Below are 16,875 nucleotides of genomic sequence, written 5' to 3' on the forward strand. Positions count from 1 at the left end.
TGTTTTTAGGGAAATTATAAACAGATTGGTGCTGTTACTGCAAAACTACGACTTGACAATAGGGCGAAAAAGTTGATAACATTCGCTGCGGCACCTAAATTACAGGGTACATTTTGTTCAATTTTATTCCACAATGATATATAATGTACTGATACCACTGTTGATGATTATATACAGTACTATATATAGACCTTCTTCATGTTGTAACTGATCCCCGTGTGACCAATTAATAAACACAAAAGGCGCTGCCATTGTAGTTCAAAGTATTTGTAATAATTCAATATAATGGCCTGCCTCTACTGTCCAAGAAATCATTTTTAATTGTCTCATTAGAAGATGCTGTAGCTGTGGGTTGGAGAAAACAACAATAGTTCTGTTTCCGCTCTGCTGCCACAGATCTTTGAAACTTTCCACTTACCTGTGCAAAGCTGCGGGCCCAGACGTCCTTTTTGTAACCACAGCAACCTGGCTGGCTTTTTGAAATCTCTGTAAAAATAGAATAACACCAAGTAGTGTACTTTGATGGAAGAAGCCTATATCATGCAACAGTCGACAGTACAAAACACTGACCTCATTAAAAACTATTGTGACCAAAGGATTCTGGGCTTGCAGCGACTCTTTTCAACTGCATGAATAATTGCTGGAGTGAATTTGTTTGGCCATGAAATGAAAAAGTAATTATACAAAAAGGGGTAAACTGTGTATTTGGTGCTACATGTACATGCCATGAAATACTACAACAGCTACCGCCAAACAAAAGGAATAGATTTTTCATATTTTGTCACCTTCATCAAAAGTGAAAGCCCAGTTTGTGACAAAGGGAAGGGATACCATGGTAATACCGCTCTACATTGGGTTTTAATAAGATCAGGACAGAGATTAAAAAACAGCATATTTAGAGAAAGAAATTATTAATTTAGTAAGTTCTATTATTATTTTGAGACAAACAGCATTGGGGTCTGTGGGATCCCAAACCATGAGGGAGTAAAGCCATTGTCAACAACAGACAAGGGTCAAGTCTTTTCCAGTACTGTACTATTAACATTAAATGTAATTTGTGACTTTGCATCACTGATTACAGGAGATAAATAACACTCAGTTCCTCAAAGTACAGTTTGAGTTAACTACTATTGCTGTGGGAATATAAAAGAAATAAAGGAAAGAATATTTAAAGCGAATTTATATTTTTTTACTAAATGGGAATGTGAAAACGATGTAAATGGGGTCGCTTGTAGTGATGAATCTACAGAATATGAATCAGCAGCAGCTCCCCTAATAATACATTTTATTTTAGGGCGCCTTTCAAAATAGCCAAGGTCGCCTTACAATGAGTTAAAAAACTTTACATGGCTTTGTAGTGAGTTTCAGTTAATTATTTAGGTGCCCAACCCTCAACTTAAATTTTAAATTCCCTCTCACCGCTCTCATTGCCTTGTTTTCATCTGCAGCAGACAGGAAAATCTCTAAAACCCCTACCTGCTCAGCACCAAACAGCAAAAAGACACAGTTAGCGACTAGCTGCTGAACATAGTGGAGCATTTAGCAGCTAAAGAGACAGATATTTCATTCAGGAGTTGGTAAAAGAGCTATAAAAAACGAACTTGTAAATATTGAACTTACATTCTTCACGTGGACAAAAGCAAGATTCCTAATTAATGATAATGTTGCTCCTGTAACTGCTGGATGTGTAAGCAACAGCTTGCTAACCAGTTCACCATATCAACTTAAAATGAGATGATATGTCAATGGTGGGCACACAGCTTGTTTCTGCTGTCCCCAAGTGGCAAAAAAAAACAAACAGAATTATGCTAATGTTAGGATAACTGCAATTATTTGAGTAACGTTAACTGAGCTAGCTAATTCACAGCGGTGTTATAGGCCAGGCATTATCATACTATCTCTTATTTTGACAACAAAGGGCTGTCCAACAACAATTATGCTAATTACGAACAAAACAAACACTTTACTTTAGATATAACAAATAAGTTCGCCTTTTGAATGCCAAATGCAATCTAGTTCCAACTATCAACCGACCAGAGAGGGCGTTGTAACCATGGTTGTAACTTACATTTGTGATTGACAGCGCGGAGGACCAATGAAAACTTTCTGTTAAAGTTACTAGGCATCACGTAATCAAATGCTGCATTCACGTGCTCCTTGGATGGGCCCCTTTACCGAGTTGGGAAGTCGTTCTTCAGATTTGGTGTGTTCATGGGCCTGCGTGGTTTATAGTAAAAATATGGACGGACAACGAAGATGTGTTATTTTTTTTTACTGCTCAGAGCGTTTAAACAATGCGTTAATAGCTGTTTCCAGTATTTCTATGTAGTTTGAAGCTTTATATTGGTGATTTTGTCCCAGACTTGTTTCTGGACCAGTACATTCCCTAAAACAACTAAAAATATTGCTTTACCGGGGAGCCTGGGGAGCTCACCTGGTTGAGCGTGGGCCCCATTACAGAGGCTCAGTCCTTGTCGCAGCGGCCACAGGTTCGGTTCTGACCTGCGACTTATTGCTGCATGTCATCCCCCTCTTTCTCCCACTTTTCTGACTAAGCTGCTTGCTTTACATGACTTGTTATCTACAGTTATCAGGGTAAATGCTAACAAACAACTTTTCTAACTAATCTAATCTAAGCCACTGTACTTGGACAGCAACAAACGGGTACAATCTAATACAATATTACAAATGACTTGTGAACAAAAAAGTATTATGCAATATGTGAATAAAAAAAATGTTTTAGTATCAACCTAACAAGTACTTTAGTCTGCCATGCTACTGCGTTATATGACGCCAACTCGGCAAGTCGTGTAGCAGAAATTTCGCCGACTTTCGAGTTGTTGTCCCGAGTTGAGGTTCACGTACATTTTCCCAGTCGGTTACAAATTATTCCGATTATTCCGACGCTACATGAATGCAGCAAACCTAGCAGCCAGGAAGTGACACTGACAGAGCCTTTCTAAGATCCCGTCTACTGTCGGTAGGTAAATGTTCCGGTTTTGGCACGGCACTAAAACAACTCGAGTGAAACTATCGGGTTTAATCTGTAGAAACATGTCGGGAATGCCCACTCAATGTGGCGCGGCGGACGTTAAAAACAACAGGTCGATTCACTCGGACAGCCTCGACGAGGTCCATAACGTCCCGATGGAAGTGATCATCAGACCGATTCCTCCGGTGCTGGATGAGCTGAAAGTTGAAGGTCTGATGAAAACAATAAAGGTAACAATGTTTTATGTGCTCTTTAAGGTGGCATTAAGATCCAATAAAATGCTTGGCCTACAACACTGCTGTGGATTAGCTCCCCAATGTAAAATCATATTTATACAGGTTCATGTGAATATTTGTGCTATTTTAATTTGATCTCATTCCTCTTCTATTAACGTTACGTAGAGGTTTTATATTAGATGATTTTACATTCAAGGATTTCAAACACATTTTATACTAAATGATCTGATCCATAACTGCAACAACTTAACACCACTTGCACTAGCTAATGTCCACCTTATGTATAGTAAAACAAGTTTTTCAAACCCACTTTTTATTTAAGTTATTGTTATAACTTATTATTGCTTATAAAATAATTATAAAAAAGTATATTTTGTTGCTGTTTTATCTTGTATTAATACTCTAAGCTGCTGTAACAGTTACATTAATAAAGTACTCTATCTATCTATCTATCTATCTATCTATCTATCTATGTATCTATTACTATTTTTTAGGCAGATTCCAACGTTTTTAGACTAAATTTGACAGCTTGTAATCAAAATGAATGAATAAATTAAAATTATTTATGAATGTATGATGATAGTTAGTATTTTCCACAATAATTACATACACACCACCAGGCCATAATGTGAGGAAATAAAATGTACAGAAAATATATATGAACATTAAAATTAATATAGATTTTGTAATGTTTGGTTGGTAGTTTGGGGTTCAGTCTTGATCCTGGATGCATTTTTATACATTCAACTACCCAATATTATTTAAAGTACTTCAAATTTGCTCCACCTCTACTAGCTAGAACTTTGTTATAATAATCTAATAATCAACCAGACCCTGAAAGGGATCATTCTGTATCATGAGTACTTTTACGTTTGATACGTTTGATTTTACGTTTGATGCTTAAAGTACAATTTGCTCATAATAATTCTGTATTTTTTCTGTATCTGAGTACTACCTCCACCACTGCCTATAATGTTCTTACAATATTTCTACAGGAGCATGTTTGTAGTAACATTTAGCTTCTTACTCATACTGTAGTTTCCCTCTTCATCATTACAGTATAGTGTATCATATATTTTTGTAAAAAAAATTTTCAAGACTTTTCTTTGCAATACTTGCATAATATCTGCTGCACACTTGCGGTATGAATTAATTATCAGTTTGTCCTTCCTTCCAGGAGACAGGAGACATCAGTGTTGTTCCTCCCATCGATGTGCTCTGGATCAAAGGCAGAGAGGGGGGAAATTACTACTACTCTTTTGGAGGCTGTCACAGGTTCGCTGCGTATCAGAGGTTGAACATGTCGACCATCCCAGCCAAGCTCATCAAATCAAACGTCTCGGACCTCAGCACTTACTTGGGAGCTTCGACGCCTGATCTGCGGTGATGCTGGAGCAGCAGTTTTCAGAGACTTGGCTCAGGTGGCTCACACACACATACACAGCTTTTTCTCTCTTCTGTTGCAGCTGGGGACTGAAGAAAATTCAAGGAAAAATACTGGCCCAAAGGCCAGAGGAAGATCTTAAGCTAACTTTCTGTGTGTCCTGAGTCTAATACACACTCAAATTCCTGAACTTATATGGTAATCAGAGCTTGAGCTAACTAAGTGTGTGTTCCCAAGTCTATACATATACAGGGGATACAACTATAATAATGGGAATAACACATATTTCAATCAAATATTTCTACAAGACTGCACAGCAAAGAATTTACCAGCAGGGGGAAATGTAACTCTTTAGTTAAACACATGACATTTGTCATTTGAAACCACAGAAATGTAATTTAAAGGGTGCTCATATGTGTGTAAAGTTGTGTTTTTGTAAATTAAACATTATTATCAAGTCGGTCATTTAATACTTAATAATCTTCAAACCCCAGTTGTTCTTGCACATAAAAAGTAATTTAAATGATACGTTTCCTGCAGTTATTTTCTTGTACATCACAGCGCCATCCTGCCATTTCTTTTGGCACAGCAAATGCAGAAATTACATTATTAGTAAGGGGCTAAGTGACACTACATAGTAGGGGTGCACGATTCAGAAAATGTCACGATTCGATATCGATTTTTAGGCTCAAGATTCGATTCAAAATCGATTTTCGATTCAAAAACGATTCTCGATTCAAAAAAACGATTCACAGTATGTAAACGTAGTTACTTTCCCCATGTGTTTGCAGTAGACCTACAATTAAAAAAAATAAAATACAAAAAAAAAATATGAATCGATTTTTGGAATTGTATGAATCGATTTTGAATCGGTAGAGCTTGAATCGCGATTTGAATATGAATCGATTTTTTTTTTTTTTGCACACCCCTACTACATAGATAAGATGGTTGGAAATGTTGAGTCTCTTTTCACAGCGGATGTTTTGACCTGTCATAGTAGGAAAAGCATTAACAATGTTACATCTGTTACGTTCAAGTGTCCCAGTACACTGTGGCAGTGAGCCAGCATGTGCAATACCAGGACCCTGGAACTGAAGCAGCTTAATGGAATTCAGCTATCATTCTTTTTTTTTTTACTTACACGTGCTTTTCCTTGCGGTGACATGTCAAAATGTGTTCTATGAAAAAAAAGGCTTATTGAATCCACCAGTGGCTTTCCTTCAAGTACACCTTTGGAGCTCGTTCTACTGAGCTCTGGGAAAAGATTTAAATGTTGTCACACATTGGAGTTATTTTCGTCTGAAATTACATCAAAAGGTGCCTGTAGTCAGTCTCTTTTTTTTTGTGGCACTAGTGCTAATTTAAAAAAAATCAAATGGTGCGGAGCTGCTTTGTGTCTACATCAGAATGTGAGGAGGAAATGTGCATTATTTCAATAACTAAAACGAGCCTGTAAAAGTACTAATAATTAAGTAGGACCAAATGTTGCAACAAGGTATCAAAACTGTATAAAATCTTATGCACTGTCAACTTTGATTGTGATGTTTCAGACAGCACATGAAGGTAATAGAGAGGAGCCTGTAGAGCAGATGGTTTGCAGAATGACTCAGGTGTTAGAAGAACATCAGGCTGACGTCTTGTGTCAAAATGCAAGATGTTGTTGAGTCTTGCCAAGTCTTTCTTACTTACTCGTCGTCTCTGGATCCCTCATGTCATCTTCCAGTCTTGCTGCTGTCGTCCAGGTCCGTTCATATAAGAACCTACCTAAACCAAAATCTTTTCTCACTTCCTTAAAGTACCATCAGATGAAATCATTTTACAATTTTTTGTAAAAAGAAGCTGATTGTTGGCTGTCCCTGATGCTTTAAGAGTACACGTGTTCCACTTACAGTAAATAACATATAGAAGCCTTTTGCCTTCCTTAAACATGTAAAACAATGACGATAATGGTTTGTTCTGCTGTGATGAATAATCTTAAGGTACATGTTTGTTGTTGGTATCGGACTTGAGACAGGGCCCGGCTTATTAAATCAAGTCAGTTCCCTTTCCCCTCTGTCTTGGAGGAAGGAACTGTAGGTTTGCAGAATAATGTAAGTAAAATATACACGCAGGGCATTGCAGAGAAACGAGGCCTTTTCCGACGTCAGCGCCTTCACAATGCGAGCTCCGAGCTGCTTGATGGTCTCCCTTTGTGGCCATCGAGGAAATGAAGGGAGACCTGAGGGCAGCTTTTACCGACCGGCCCTAAAGGACTCTAAATTTCTCCTCTGAATCGTCGCGTGTGAGAAGACTTCCTGTGGCTCGCTCACTGTCTGGAAGTAACTATATCCTCAAAGGGTTTCTGACACGCAATACCGGTATGAAAAAAATATATTGCACCTGTTGCTCCGTGGAGCAGTTTCCATGGGTGGTTCTGTACGCTTTTATCTTTGAGGATTTAAACAGATCAAGGAGGTTTAGGGGTCTAAGAAGAGGAAGTGTTTGTGGCCATTTTCTTTTTTACAAATGGTTTGTGGCTGTGGCAATTCTCATATACTTTCTTGCAGTCTGTTGTTGTATTGCTCAGTGATGACTTAATAAAATTAACTTGTGGTGACTACTTTGTGTTTCGATGAGATTTGGTGAAGCTCTAAGAAGGGTTTGATTTCCTCTGCTCAGTATAGTTTCTCTCCTGCAACATCACTACAAAACAAGATTATTTGTAATTGCTGTAACCAAGAACAATATGACTAATTAAGAAAGAATATAAAACAGTGCTGATTGATATTGAATTGTTTTGTTTTTTTTATGTGCAAAAAGTTCAAATAGTTCTAGTCGTTCTAAAATGTTTTGCCCTTTTGAATGGTATTTTGAGGGACCCTTTGAGGGGCTCTAAGCAGCAACGTGTTATGTGCATGATGTGGACAACATATTATACGTAGATTAAGTGCTTAAATTCAATTTTGGAGATAGAGAGAGGATCACTCATTCCTGTCCATGCACTCACTACACTGTCTGCGGTGACATTGTTTTTACTTTTGGCATCCCACCAAATTGTTTTACCTATGTGTTGCGTGGTACCAGTGTTGTACACATTTAAAAGATGAATTGCTCTATTAGTTTTTACTGTAACCAGGTTGGAAATAATAGGCTGTGCATTGAAACAGATGAATTTACCAGTTGTTTAAAATTTTACAAGCCTGCTTTTTCTTCTTCTTTTTTTCATCATGGCAGATTTCTCTAGGGATTTATAATTGTTTTAAAGGTGATAAAAGATTGCTAGAGAGAGCCTTTCCCTATGTCTTCTAATCACTGCTGAGTCTATAAAATGATCCAGTGGCAGAATAAAACTACCTTACAAGATCTTATTCATTTGATTCTGGCTGTCCTGTAGAGTATGTCTACATTTAAAATACAGCTAAAAAAACAATCTCTGGTTAGCCAGCGCACCCATTTGTTCCACTTGGGGAGGCACTACAACCAAATCCTCTTGAAAGAGTGTGTGGTGTTTGAGCCGATGAGGACTTCTTACAGCTTCCTATCCGGAATTCCCTCCACGACTACTGGTGGCTGCTGCAGGCGTGTAATTTGTGCCAGATTTGCAATGCCGGATCCGCCCTCTGACCCCCGCACTGTGTGCTCTGTGCAGTGGCGGAAGAAGTATTCCGATCCTTTACTTAAGTAGAAGTACTAACCCTACACTGTAAACATTGAAAATGCTACTTAAGTAAAAGTATGTAAGTATGATGTAATGTACTCAAAGGATTGAAAGTACTCAATGCAGAAAAATGCCCCATGTGACTGTCAAACAGTTATATATTATATCATTAGATTATTATTTCTCGTGCATTAATATGAAACCAGGATTGTACTGTTGTGGTTTTTTGAGGTGGAGCTAATTTTTAACTGTTTATTACTCTAACTAATGATTATTATCATTATGGAATAAATCTGCTGATTATTTCTCGATTAATCGATTGACAGTTTAAATTGGTAAAAACTCTGAAAATAGTGAGAAACGCCACCACAGATACTCAGAGCCCAAAGTGACACCCTCACAATGTTTGTTTTGTCCAACCAACAGTCTAAACCTCAAAATGATTAAAATGCATTTAAACATCTACAAGGAAATCCTCAAATTTTAAAAGTTGTAACCATGAAACGGTTATCAAAATAGTTGCCTATACATATTCTGTTATTCAATTAATCATTTCAGCTGTAATGCGCTAATGAGTTATGTGTGCAAAAAACAATTGTAAAGTAACTTAAGTTCTCAAATATTTGTAGTGGAGTAAAAAGTACAATATTTCCCTCTGAAATGTAGTAAGGTTGAAGTATACAGTTGCATGAGAAGAACATACTCAATTAAAGTACAAGTACCTCAAATTTGTACTGAAGTACAGTACTTGACTAAATGTACTTAGTTACTTTCCACCACTGTGTGCTCTGTGACACATTGTGCCTTAACCTTTGTCTCTATGTAGCTTTGTGAAAGTGTATATGAGGTATAATAGCAACAGGTTGTATTTCACACAAGCTTCAAGCTTGCCCTGCCAATCAGAGTGAACATATTCACTGGACAGGGCTCCACTATCAAAGGACCAGATGACTCATCAGAAGGCATTGTCTGTGGCCAAACATATTATCATGCACTTCACATCAGCCTTGTCCTCTAACAGCACTCTGTTAACTTCAGCTGTAGGTGTAAGCAAAGCCCCAAATCCCTGCTGTGACATCACACATCTGAGTCCACATACAACAGAACAGCAAGACAAACCTGCTCCGCCAGGGAGGTGGGTGATGTGTGTCTACTTCCAATGTTCATCAACAGGGCTCCAGCACCTTAAGAAACACAAATCCGCCGCTAACGGATGCCTGATAATCAAACAAGATCAAACATAAAGTGCATAAACCATGAAACCACAGTACAGATCTCCTCTACGAATGCTTTGCTGAACAAGCATGAGGGACAATATGTGATCCTTGGCTTTACCTCAACACAACCTTAGCTCTAACCCCAGCCATTTTTCTCTGTAACACCTGACCATAACCTATTCTAAGGGCCCTGACACACCAACCAGACGGGCCGACCGTCGGCAGAAAAGCCAGTCGGACTGATCAGTTGGGTCCCCGAGGTCCAAAAAATGCCTCCGAACACACTGAGGCGACGCCGACCTGAGCGTACGCTCTGCGCGTGCGTGAAACGTAATACGTCTCCATAGCAGCAGGCGGCGCTGCTCTGTATTGTTTCCATTAACAGTCTGATTATTTCCCAGAAAATGAAAACCGGCAGCTGATTGGACGAACACGTCACATGGTTCTTTTTTCTCCGGAAATTCACAGCCAGACTGTCATGGCGACTTGTTCAGAATACGATCTCATATTGTACTAAAATAGTTCACCGAAATGTGTTTCTGAAAACATTTTAAGGGAGAAATAGGCCATGCAGTTGCTGAATCTGTCTTCATTTCAGATTGACAAAGGTCAGTTTAAAAGATTTTCGTCAGATTTTGAGAGGCTCATCCGCTCCCCATTTCCGGGTGAGTCCCGACTGCCCTGTCCCCGACTGAACATGTTGGGTCGGCCCAAATGAATGCCGACGGCTCCTCGGACAGCCGACGGCACGGGACACACCGAACAGACTCGAGTCACGGACCTCGCCAGACGGCCCGACGCCCGATTATCGGGCTGGTGTCTTCTCTCTAAGAGTCAGGGGAGACAGACCTCCCAAATCCCATTCAAAGACTCAAACCAATAGTGAGTTAGTCCCGTTTGTCAATACTTTCTCAGCCTGTCTGTCGCTCTCTGTTGCCTCAAGCCCATTTGTTTCTACTGAGGACATAGATGTTTAAAACAGGGTCCTGATTTTATAATTTCAATTTTATAAAAGTCTACATAATTTCCTAAATAGCTGGGCACTGTAGTGTTTGGCAAACTTGACTTAAACTGGAGTAAATAGTGTATTTGTTGGCGACTATTTGTATGTCACACAGTGCAACGGTGTGGCTCACTGATGTGTTTTTTAATAGTTTTTGGACAACAATAGAGCTCAGTAATAGTAATATATAGTAATATACTATATCTGGCTTTGGCTACACAGGCAATACTAGCTAACTAGTTAGTAGGATCCATTTATTGTTGGTTTCCAGCTTTTATTTAGACCAATGAGAATTTGGTCGCACAAGAGCTTATCGACTAACCAACCGACCAACCGACCAGAAGATGTCAGCCCTACATGGATGCGGTACCACATTTCATGACAACCCATCAAATAGTTGTCGAGACATTTCACTCAAAAGTCAGAGCATCACCAAAGTTATAAGGATTTGTCCCCTGGGGAACAGGAATTTTTGTACCAAATATGACAAAAAATGAATTAGTTGTTGAGATATTTCACTGAAAGCCAAACATGTCAACCTAATAGTGGCATTAGAGGAAAAATCTGAGCATCACCAAAGTCATTAGGATTCATCCTCTGGGGCACATGAATGTCTGTACCAAATGTCATGGCAGAGTCCATCCTGTAAAGTGATGGACAGACAGACTGACACTGCCATCTATAGAGTGGCAAAACACGCAACAGAGCAGAGATAGAAAACTTTCCTCGGACAGAGCATGCTGTCCTCGGAGCGATCTGAAGCACAACAACACAGGACTCAGTGGGTGGCAAAGCCAACATGCTGTCGCCTCATCAGGATGGACAAATGGAGCTACTTCTTCCGGACGAGCAAAGGAGTGTTTCACAGTTCCATGAAATAAAATAACTTCTGTCTTAAGTCCCAATTCAAAAAGTCAAAACACACACACACACACACTGGTTCACACGCCCCACAAAGACGTACAATAAATACTGCGTCTTTATAGGTCCTTGTAAATGTAATAAACCATGCAGCAGCAGCAGCAGCAGAGAGTCTGAGACTTGCAGCATAATTAGTTTGCTGATAGTTGAGGAGATTTGTTGACCTTTTAATGTGTTATTACTGCATCATATCAGATATCACAACAAATTAAAATCAGTTTGTGTATCTTTCATAGCTCATAATGTTTTTTTTATTAACTTGTATGAAGTAAAATCTCTGGAGACCCCCCCCCCCTTATTTTTGCTAATTGAAATATTCGCACAGCCTTTGCTACAGCTGATTCCTGTTTGGTTCGTGTCCTTTGTAAGACCTCCGAGCTCTTTCAGCAGACAGTTTAGGTGTCTGATGTCTGACTGTTGATGCAGCTGAGGCACACTGAAGTGGTTGAATGTGGCTGGAGAAGACTGGAAGGACTACATTGTCCATTTGCCACTGTTTTGTTTTTTTGAACTCAGGGCAGCAAGCAAATACATCCTTGCCATTCCAGGATCATCTGCTCAATGTTTATTTACTCACACTTCACTTTCTCCTGCTGCCTGAGCTCTGCTCCTAAGTGTTGTATACCTGTATTTTGCGGTGGAAGAAATATTCTGATCCTTTTCCTAAGTAAAGATAGCAATGCAAAATAGTTAAAATACTCAGTTACATAAGAAGTACAGATTATTTACTCCAGCTAATCTACGCCCGTTTGTTGCTGTGCCATAGTGGTACGAGGTCAAAAATAAGGCAGACGTCTTGAAAAAGATATTCAAATTAAAGAACTTCTCACATTTGACTCAACAATTTCCATTGGAAATTTGAGAATTGGCAAGACAAAGAGAATTTACGTACAGTTTTCCAAACACCGGCACAATTATAAGTAGGTGGATGTAGATGTTGAGCAAGCTGAAGTCTCGTGGAGGTATTAAGTTCATTTTGGTCTTGTGGTTTACCAGCCAACAGAAACAAAACTCAGTGGGTGGCAGCACCATAAACATGTCAGACTAATACAGGATAGTAAACTGTAAAATAACTGAAAAGCAAACGTTGGTCCCTAAATGCCATTAAAAGACTCTATAGCCCTTTACAGTTGAATTTTACAACTTTATAATCATGCTCCCGGTCCAGAAACATTCATTTCATACAAAACAAGAGTTCCCTTCATCCTATACATAAAGTACAGCCAGTGGTGGAATGTAGCTAAGTACATTTACTCATGTATTGTACTTAAGTACAATTTTAAGGTACTTTCTTTGACAAATCTTACTAATTTATTTATTTTTTTACTCCAATACTTGTATTTTTACAGCTATAGATACAAATTACTTTGCTGATTAAAAATGTACATATACAAAAACATTGAATCAGTTTATAAAAAAAAGATGCATTTTTAAACTAGCCAGCACTACACTACATAAAGTATTGAAAAATTAGGTCCAAGTTGACCAGCAGGCATTATGATTCTACTTATTCAATAATATTTCACTTAATGGGTGTCTTCTGTCTGCTTGCTCTTGTGGGAATTACTGGAATTGTTGGGTCTTTGTAAATTATAGAATGTGGTCTAGACCTACTTTATCTGGAAAGTGTCTCGAGATAACTCTTGTTATGATTTGATACTATAAATAAAATTGAATTGAATTCTGCATATAGTTTTACTTTTTATATATTTTGCGGCTAACACTGATGTACTTCTTATGTAACTGAGTATTTTAACTATTTTGCATTGCTACCTTTACTTAGGAAAAGGATCAGAATATTTCTTCCACCACAAAATACAGGTACAGCTTACTGCAATACTGTTTATCTGGAAGTCGCTTTGGTTAAAAGCATCAGCTAAATAAAATGAAATGTGAATGTGATACTGTGTCTTGCAATACTACTGAATTACACAGTGCCAATGTTTCTTTAATATGTCTGAGTGATAAATGTATAACTCACTTTATCTTTTATAGTGTAGGCCTATTACTTTAATATCCATGTGCAATTCTGGTGCATTTGTGATTTATAAGAGTAAGGCGTATATTTGTGATTTATTATGTGAGTCTTTTCACTGGAGAGGTTACTGTAACACTGTGTGTGTGTGTGTGTGTGTGTGTGTGTGTGTGTGTGTGTGTGTGTGTGTGTGTGTGTGTGTGTGTGTGTGTGTGTGTGTGCTGCTTGCAGCTCCTCCCATCCAGCTATAAGAGCCCAGTTGAGCAGGTAGTCCTGGTCCATCCCTAAAATAGGCCAGTCCAAAAACTAACTTAAGTCGGTCAGCTTTATTAAAAACGTCCTTCTTTCCGCAGGTGGTTACATGCAGCGTGTGGGCCCTATTGAGATGTAGGATTGGTCCCTTCGTTTGTTGTCGGTCTTAACTACCAGAGGATTTGTGGCCGGGACTTGTATAACTTGTGAAGATGACTTTCGCCATGCTGCGGCCCGTGGCGACACACTTGATCTATTCTGACTTCACCATCACGTCCGAGGATGATGAAAACCGCAGCGAAAGCGACGGCAGCTCGGAGCAAAGTTACTGTGGCTCCACCAAAAAACGCAGAAGGATTTCGCACCGACTGGAAGGGCAGACCCCGGTGGTGGTGAAACAGAGGAGCGCAGCTAACGCCAGGGAGAGAGGCAGGACCCAGAGTGTCAACACCGCATTCACAGCTCTCCGGACTCTCATACCCACCGAGCCAGTGGACAGAAAGCTCTCCAAGATTGAAACTCTCCGACTGGCATCCAGCTACATTTCCCATCTGGCCAACGTGCTTCTTCTCGGAGACGGCGGCGCTGATGGACAGCCCTGCCTCGGCGCGGTTCATGCGCGAGGAGAGAGCGGGGCGCAGCAGCCGCGGACCATCTGCACCTTCTGTTTGAGCAACCAGAGAAAAGGGGTAAATTCTGTTGTTCTGCATATTCGTAGTCAAGCCGGCTTAAAATTCAGTGCAGTTTAAATACAACTGATGTGTTCAATGTGCTATATATATATATATATATATATATATATATATATATATACATATCAAAGTGTACACAGGCCAGTTGTTGTCTTGATCATGCTTTTATGAGAAGCTTTCGTCTAATGCAGTATCTGTTTATCTTTCAATCTTGACCACTTTTGTGTAACTTCATTATTTTGTCTTGGAGTGTGTGCGTAAAAAGACCTTTACGCACGGCACATTGGCGCTCGCTGTAAATTCCTCACACAGTCAGACACAGATGTTTTTTTATTCTTTTACTACTGTGAGATCTTCACTGTGGTTCAAAACATAATGTGATATACAACATGAGTATGGCCTTTCACTTTGCATTTGGGCATTAATGTGACATCAAACAGTGAAGCTGAAAAATGTTTTGTAGAAAATAAACATTTATTATGTCTTTGTTTCCCTAAAAAATGACAATGACTTCTGGTGCAGTTACATTAATGTTGCTGAATATTTATATGACTGAGACGTTTCTCTTTTTTTCCAGATAAAGGATGCCAAAGACTGTTTAAAAATGCGAGGGCTGGGTCCGCTGCGAATGAGACGCTGACTGAAGACCAGCGAATGATTAGCAACCTGAAAATCCTCAAAGACTTTCTCAGGGAAGAGTCAACGCTGGTGTTAGCACAAACACTCACACCAACACACACATGCTGGATCAAATGATGGAAACAAAGAAGAGACTATTTATACTTGACTGAGAAAATGTAAGCATAAGCCTTTCAAAGATGCAGTGCATTTGTTTGAAACTTATGAGTTTTTGTCCTTTTTTTGCCCCTCGAAAGTTTAAAATAAAATATATTTTATCAAAATAAAAGCTGTTATTTTCCTGCTTCCCAGGTTTTTCCGGTGACAACAAGAAACAGTTTCATGAAGAAAACTCAATGTCAAAATATATGTCAGATTGTATTAATGACTGGGACATTGATGTAAAACTAAATACATGCAGAGTAAAATTATAAAATTGACAAAAGAAAAAAATAGAAAATGTTTATTTCTGGGATCAACAATCTTTTGACACTTTCTCTGTTTCAAGCTGTTACTGCAGATTGGAAAATTACATAAAATACCAAATTAAATTTAATGAGAAACTTTAACATTCTTTGTCTGACACCTAAATGCTCAAATAACAAACTGTATTTATCTTCAGCTCCATTTGCAAATATACTTAACGATCAACTTAGTGGTATAAAATGTCTTTTATGTCTTAATGGAAAGATGTCTCACACACACACACACACACACACACACACACACACACACACACACACACACACACACATTTCCACTGTTTCCAGTAATGTTGCCAAGACGTCGTTTATGAAGCGCGCAGAGCCTCAAGGTTTCTGGTGTCAATGAATGGTGTATTTTTTTTCCAGATCTCACGATGGCTGTTTTTTGAAGTCTGTTATCGATTAGTCACGGCAAATAGTAGCCCACACTCTGCTCGGAGCCCCCAACACAGCTGTTGGTATGTCAGAGGGATAAATCACTGCTGTGGGCCCAATGGACAGGGAGAGATGGGGTGAGAGGTCGGAGGTCACGCTGGAGCACAGAAGTGAAACCCTGCTGATGTGTAATCATGGAAAATGACGCAAATATAATGCTGCCGTTGATCCTGAAGAAAACTTTCTCTGAATTTATATGAATGGATTAGTTCACGTGTCAACAGTGGTTGAAGATTTCCTCTGAAGTTCATACCGAGGTTCTTACTATCACTATCATCATGACAGTCTTATTCATTTGCTTACATTCAGCTGCAAAGGCTTCTATGGGGCAGCCGTGGCTCATAGAGCGGTCGTTTAACAAACGGAAAGTTGGTAGTTCGATCCCTGGCCCTGGAGTCCCATGTCGAATGTCCTTGGGCAAGACACTGAACCCCGAAGTGCTCCCGATGCTGCGCCACTGGAGTGTCAATGTGTGTGAATGTTTATCTGATGAGCAGCTTGTACGGCAGCATCAGCCACAGTGCATGGATGTGTGTGAATGGTTCCTGTACTCTGTAAAAGGGCTTTGAGTAGTCGTTAAGACTAGAAAAGGGCTATATAAATACAGTACATTTACTTTTATATTGTCTTGCAAGGTGGTCTCCATAGCACAGAGACGATTCAGACCTCTTTCACTGGGAAACATTTCATAAGTGCGGAGATATCCGGCTGCTAAGCAAAAGCAGCCCAGTCTCTGCGGGCCTGTCTCTGTCTTTTCCAGTCTGAAAAAGACAGTGTTGTGATCAGTCCAACAGGCGGATTGCAGCTCAGACACACAGACAGCTGAGCCCAGGTTCCTGTCTGGCATCGCTATGAATCAGACGTGCAAATGTAATCCTCAAAATGACGAAGGGAGGCTCCCCGGTGACACAGGAGGCTGTATGGAAAGTGAATTTTAGGGTAGTTTAGTTAGAGGTGCATGCTGGGGGTTCGAGCTCCCCTCTATCCCCCATCCCCCACCTGCCCTGTCAGGCTAATTGGAATTTGCT

The 16,875-nt window shown here is 39.5% G+C and overlaps 2 protein-coding genes across 5 annotated transcripts; both read left to right on the top strand.

Moving 5' to 3' along the window:
* Window positions 1-2,840: 2,840 nt before the first annotated feature.
* Window positions 2,841-13,824, top strand: srxn1 (sulfiredoxin 1 homolog (S. cerevisiae)). Of its 4 annotated transcripts, none has more exons than XM_031290329.2 (3): window positions 2,841-3,222; window positions 4,406-4,649; window positions 13,719-13,824. In XM_031290329.2, exons 1-2 carry the CDS (start codon window positions 2,989-2,991, stop codon window positions 4,613-4,615), a joined length of 444 nt encoding a protein of 147 aa, XP_031146189.1. In that variant the 5' UTR covers window positions 2,841-2,988; the 3' UTR covers window positions 4,616-4,649; window positions 13,719-13,824. The 4 variants fall into 4 exon arrangements, 3 of the variants coding, with proteins under 3 accessions (XP_031146189.1, XP_031146190.1, XP_031146188.1); XM_031290330.2 differs by lacking the exon at window positions 13,719-13,824 and adding an exon at window positions 5,650-8,753; XR_004899060.1 differs by lacking the exon at window positions 13,719-13,824 and adding an exon at window positions 4,920-5,424 and having other exon boundaries at window positions 2,844-3,222; window positions 4,406-4,700.
* tcf15 (transcription factor 15) lies at window positions 13,775-15,216 on the top strand. Its single transcript, XM_031290327.2, has 2 exons — window positions 13,775-14,306; window positions 14,887-15,216. The coding sequence occupies exons 1-2, from the start codon at window positions 13,830-13,832 to the stop codon at window positions 14,947-14,949; spliced, it is 540 nt and encodes a 179-aa protein (XP_031146187.1). The 5' UTR covers window positions 13,775-13,829; the 3' UTR covers window positions 14,950-15,216.
* Window positions 15,217-16,875: the final 1,659 nt, after the last annotated feature.

Source organism: Sander lucioperca, chromosome 12 (genome assembly GCF_008315115.2).
Source record: "Sander lucioperca isolate FBNREF2018 chromosome 12, SLUC_FBN_1.2, whole genome shotgun sequence".
NCBI lineage: Eukaryota > Metazoa > Chordata > Actinopteri > Perciformes > Percidae > Sander > Sander lucioperca.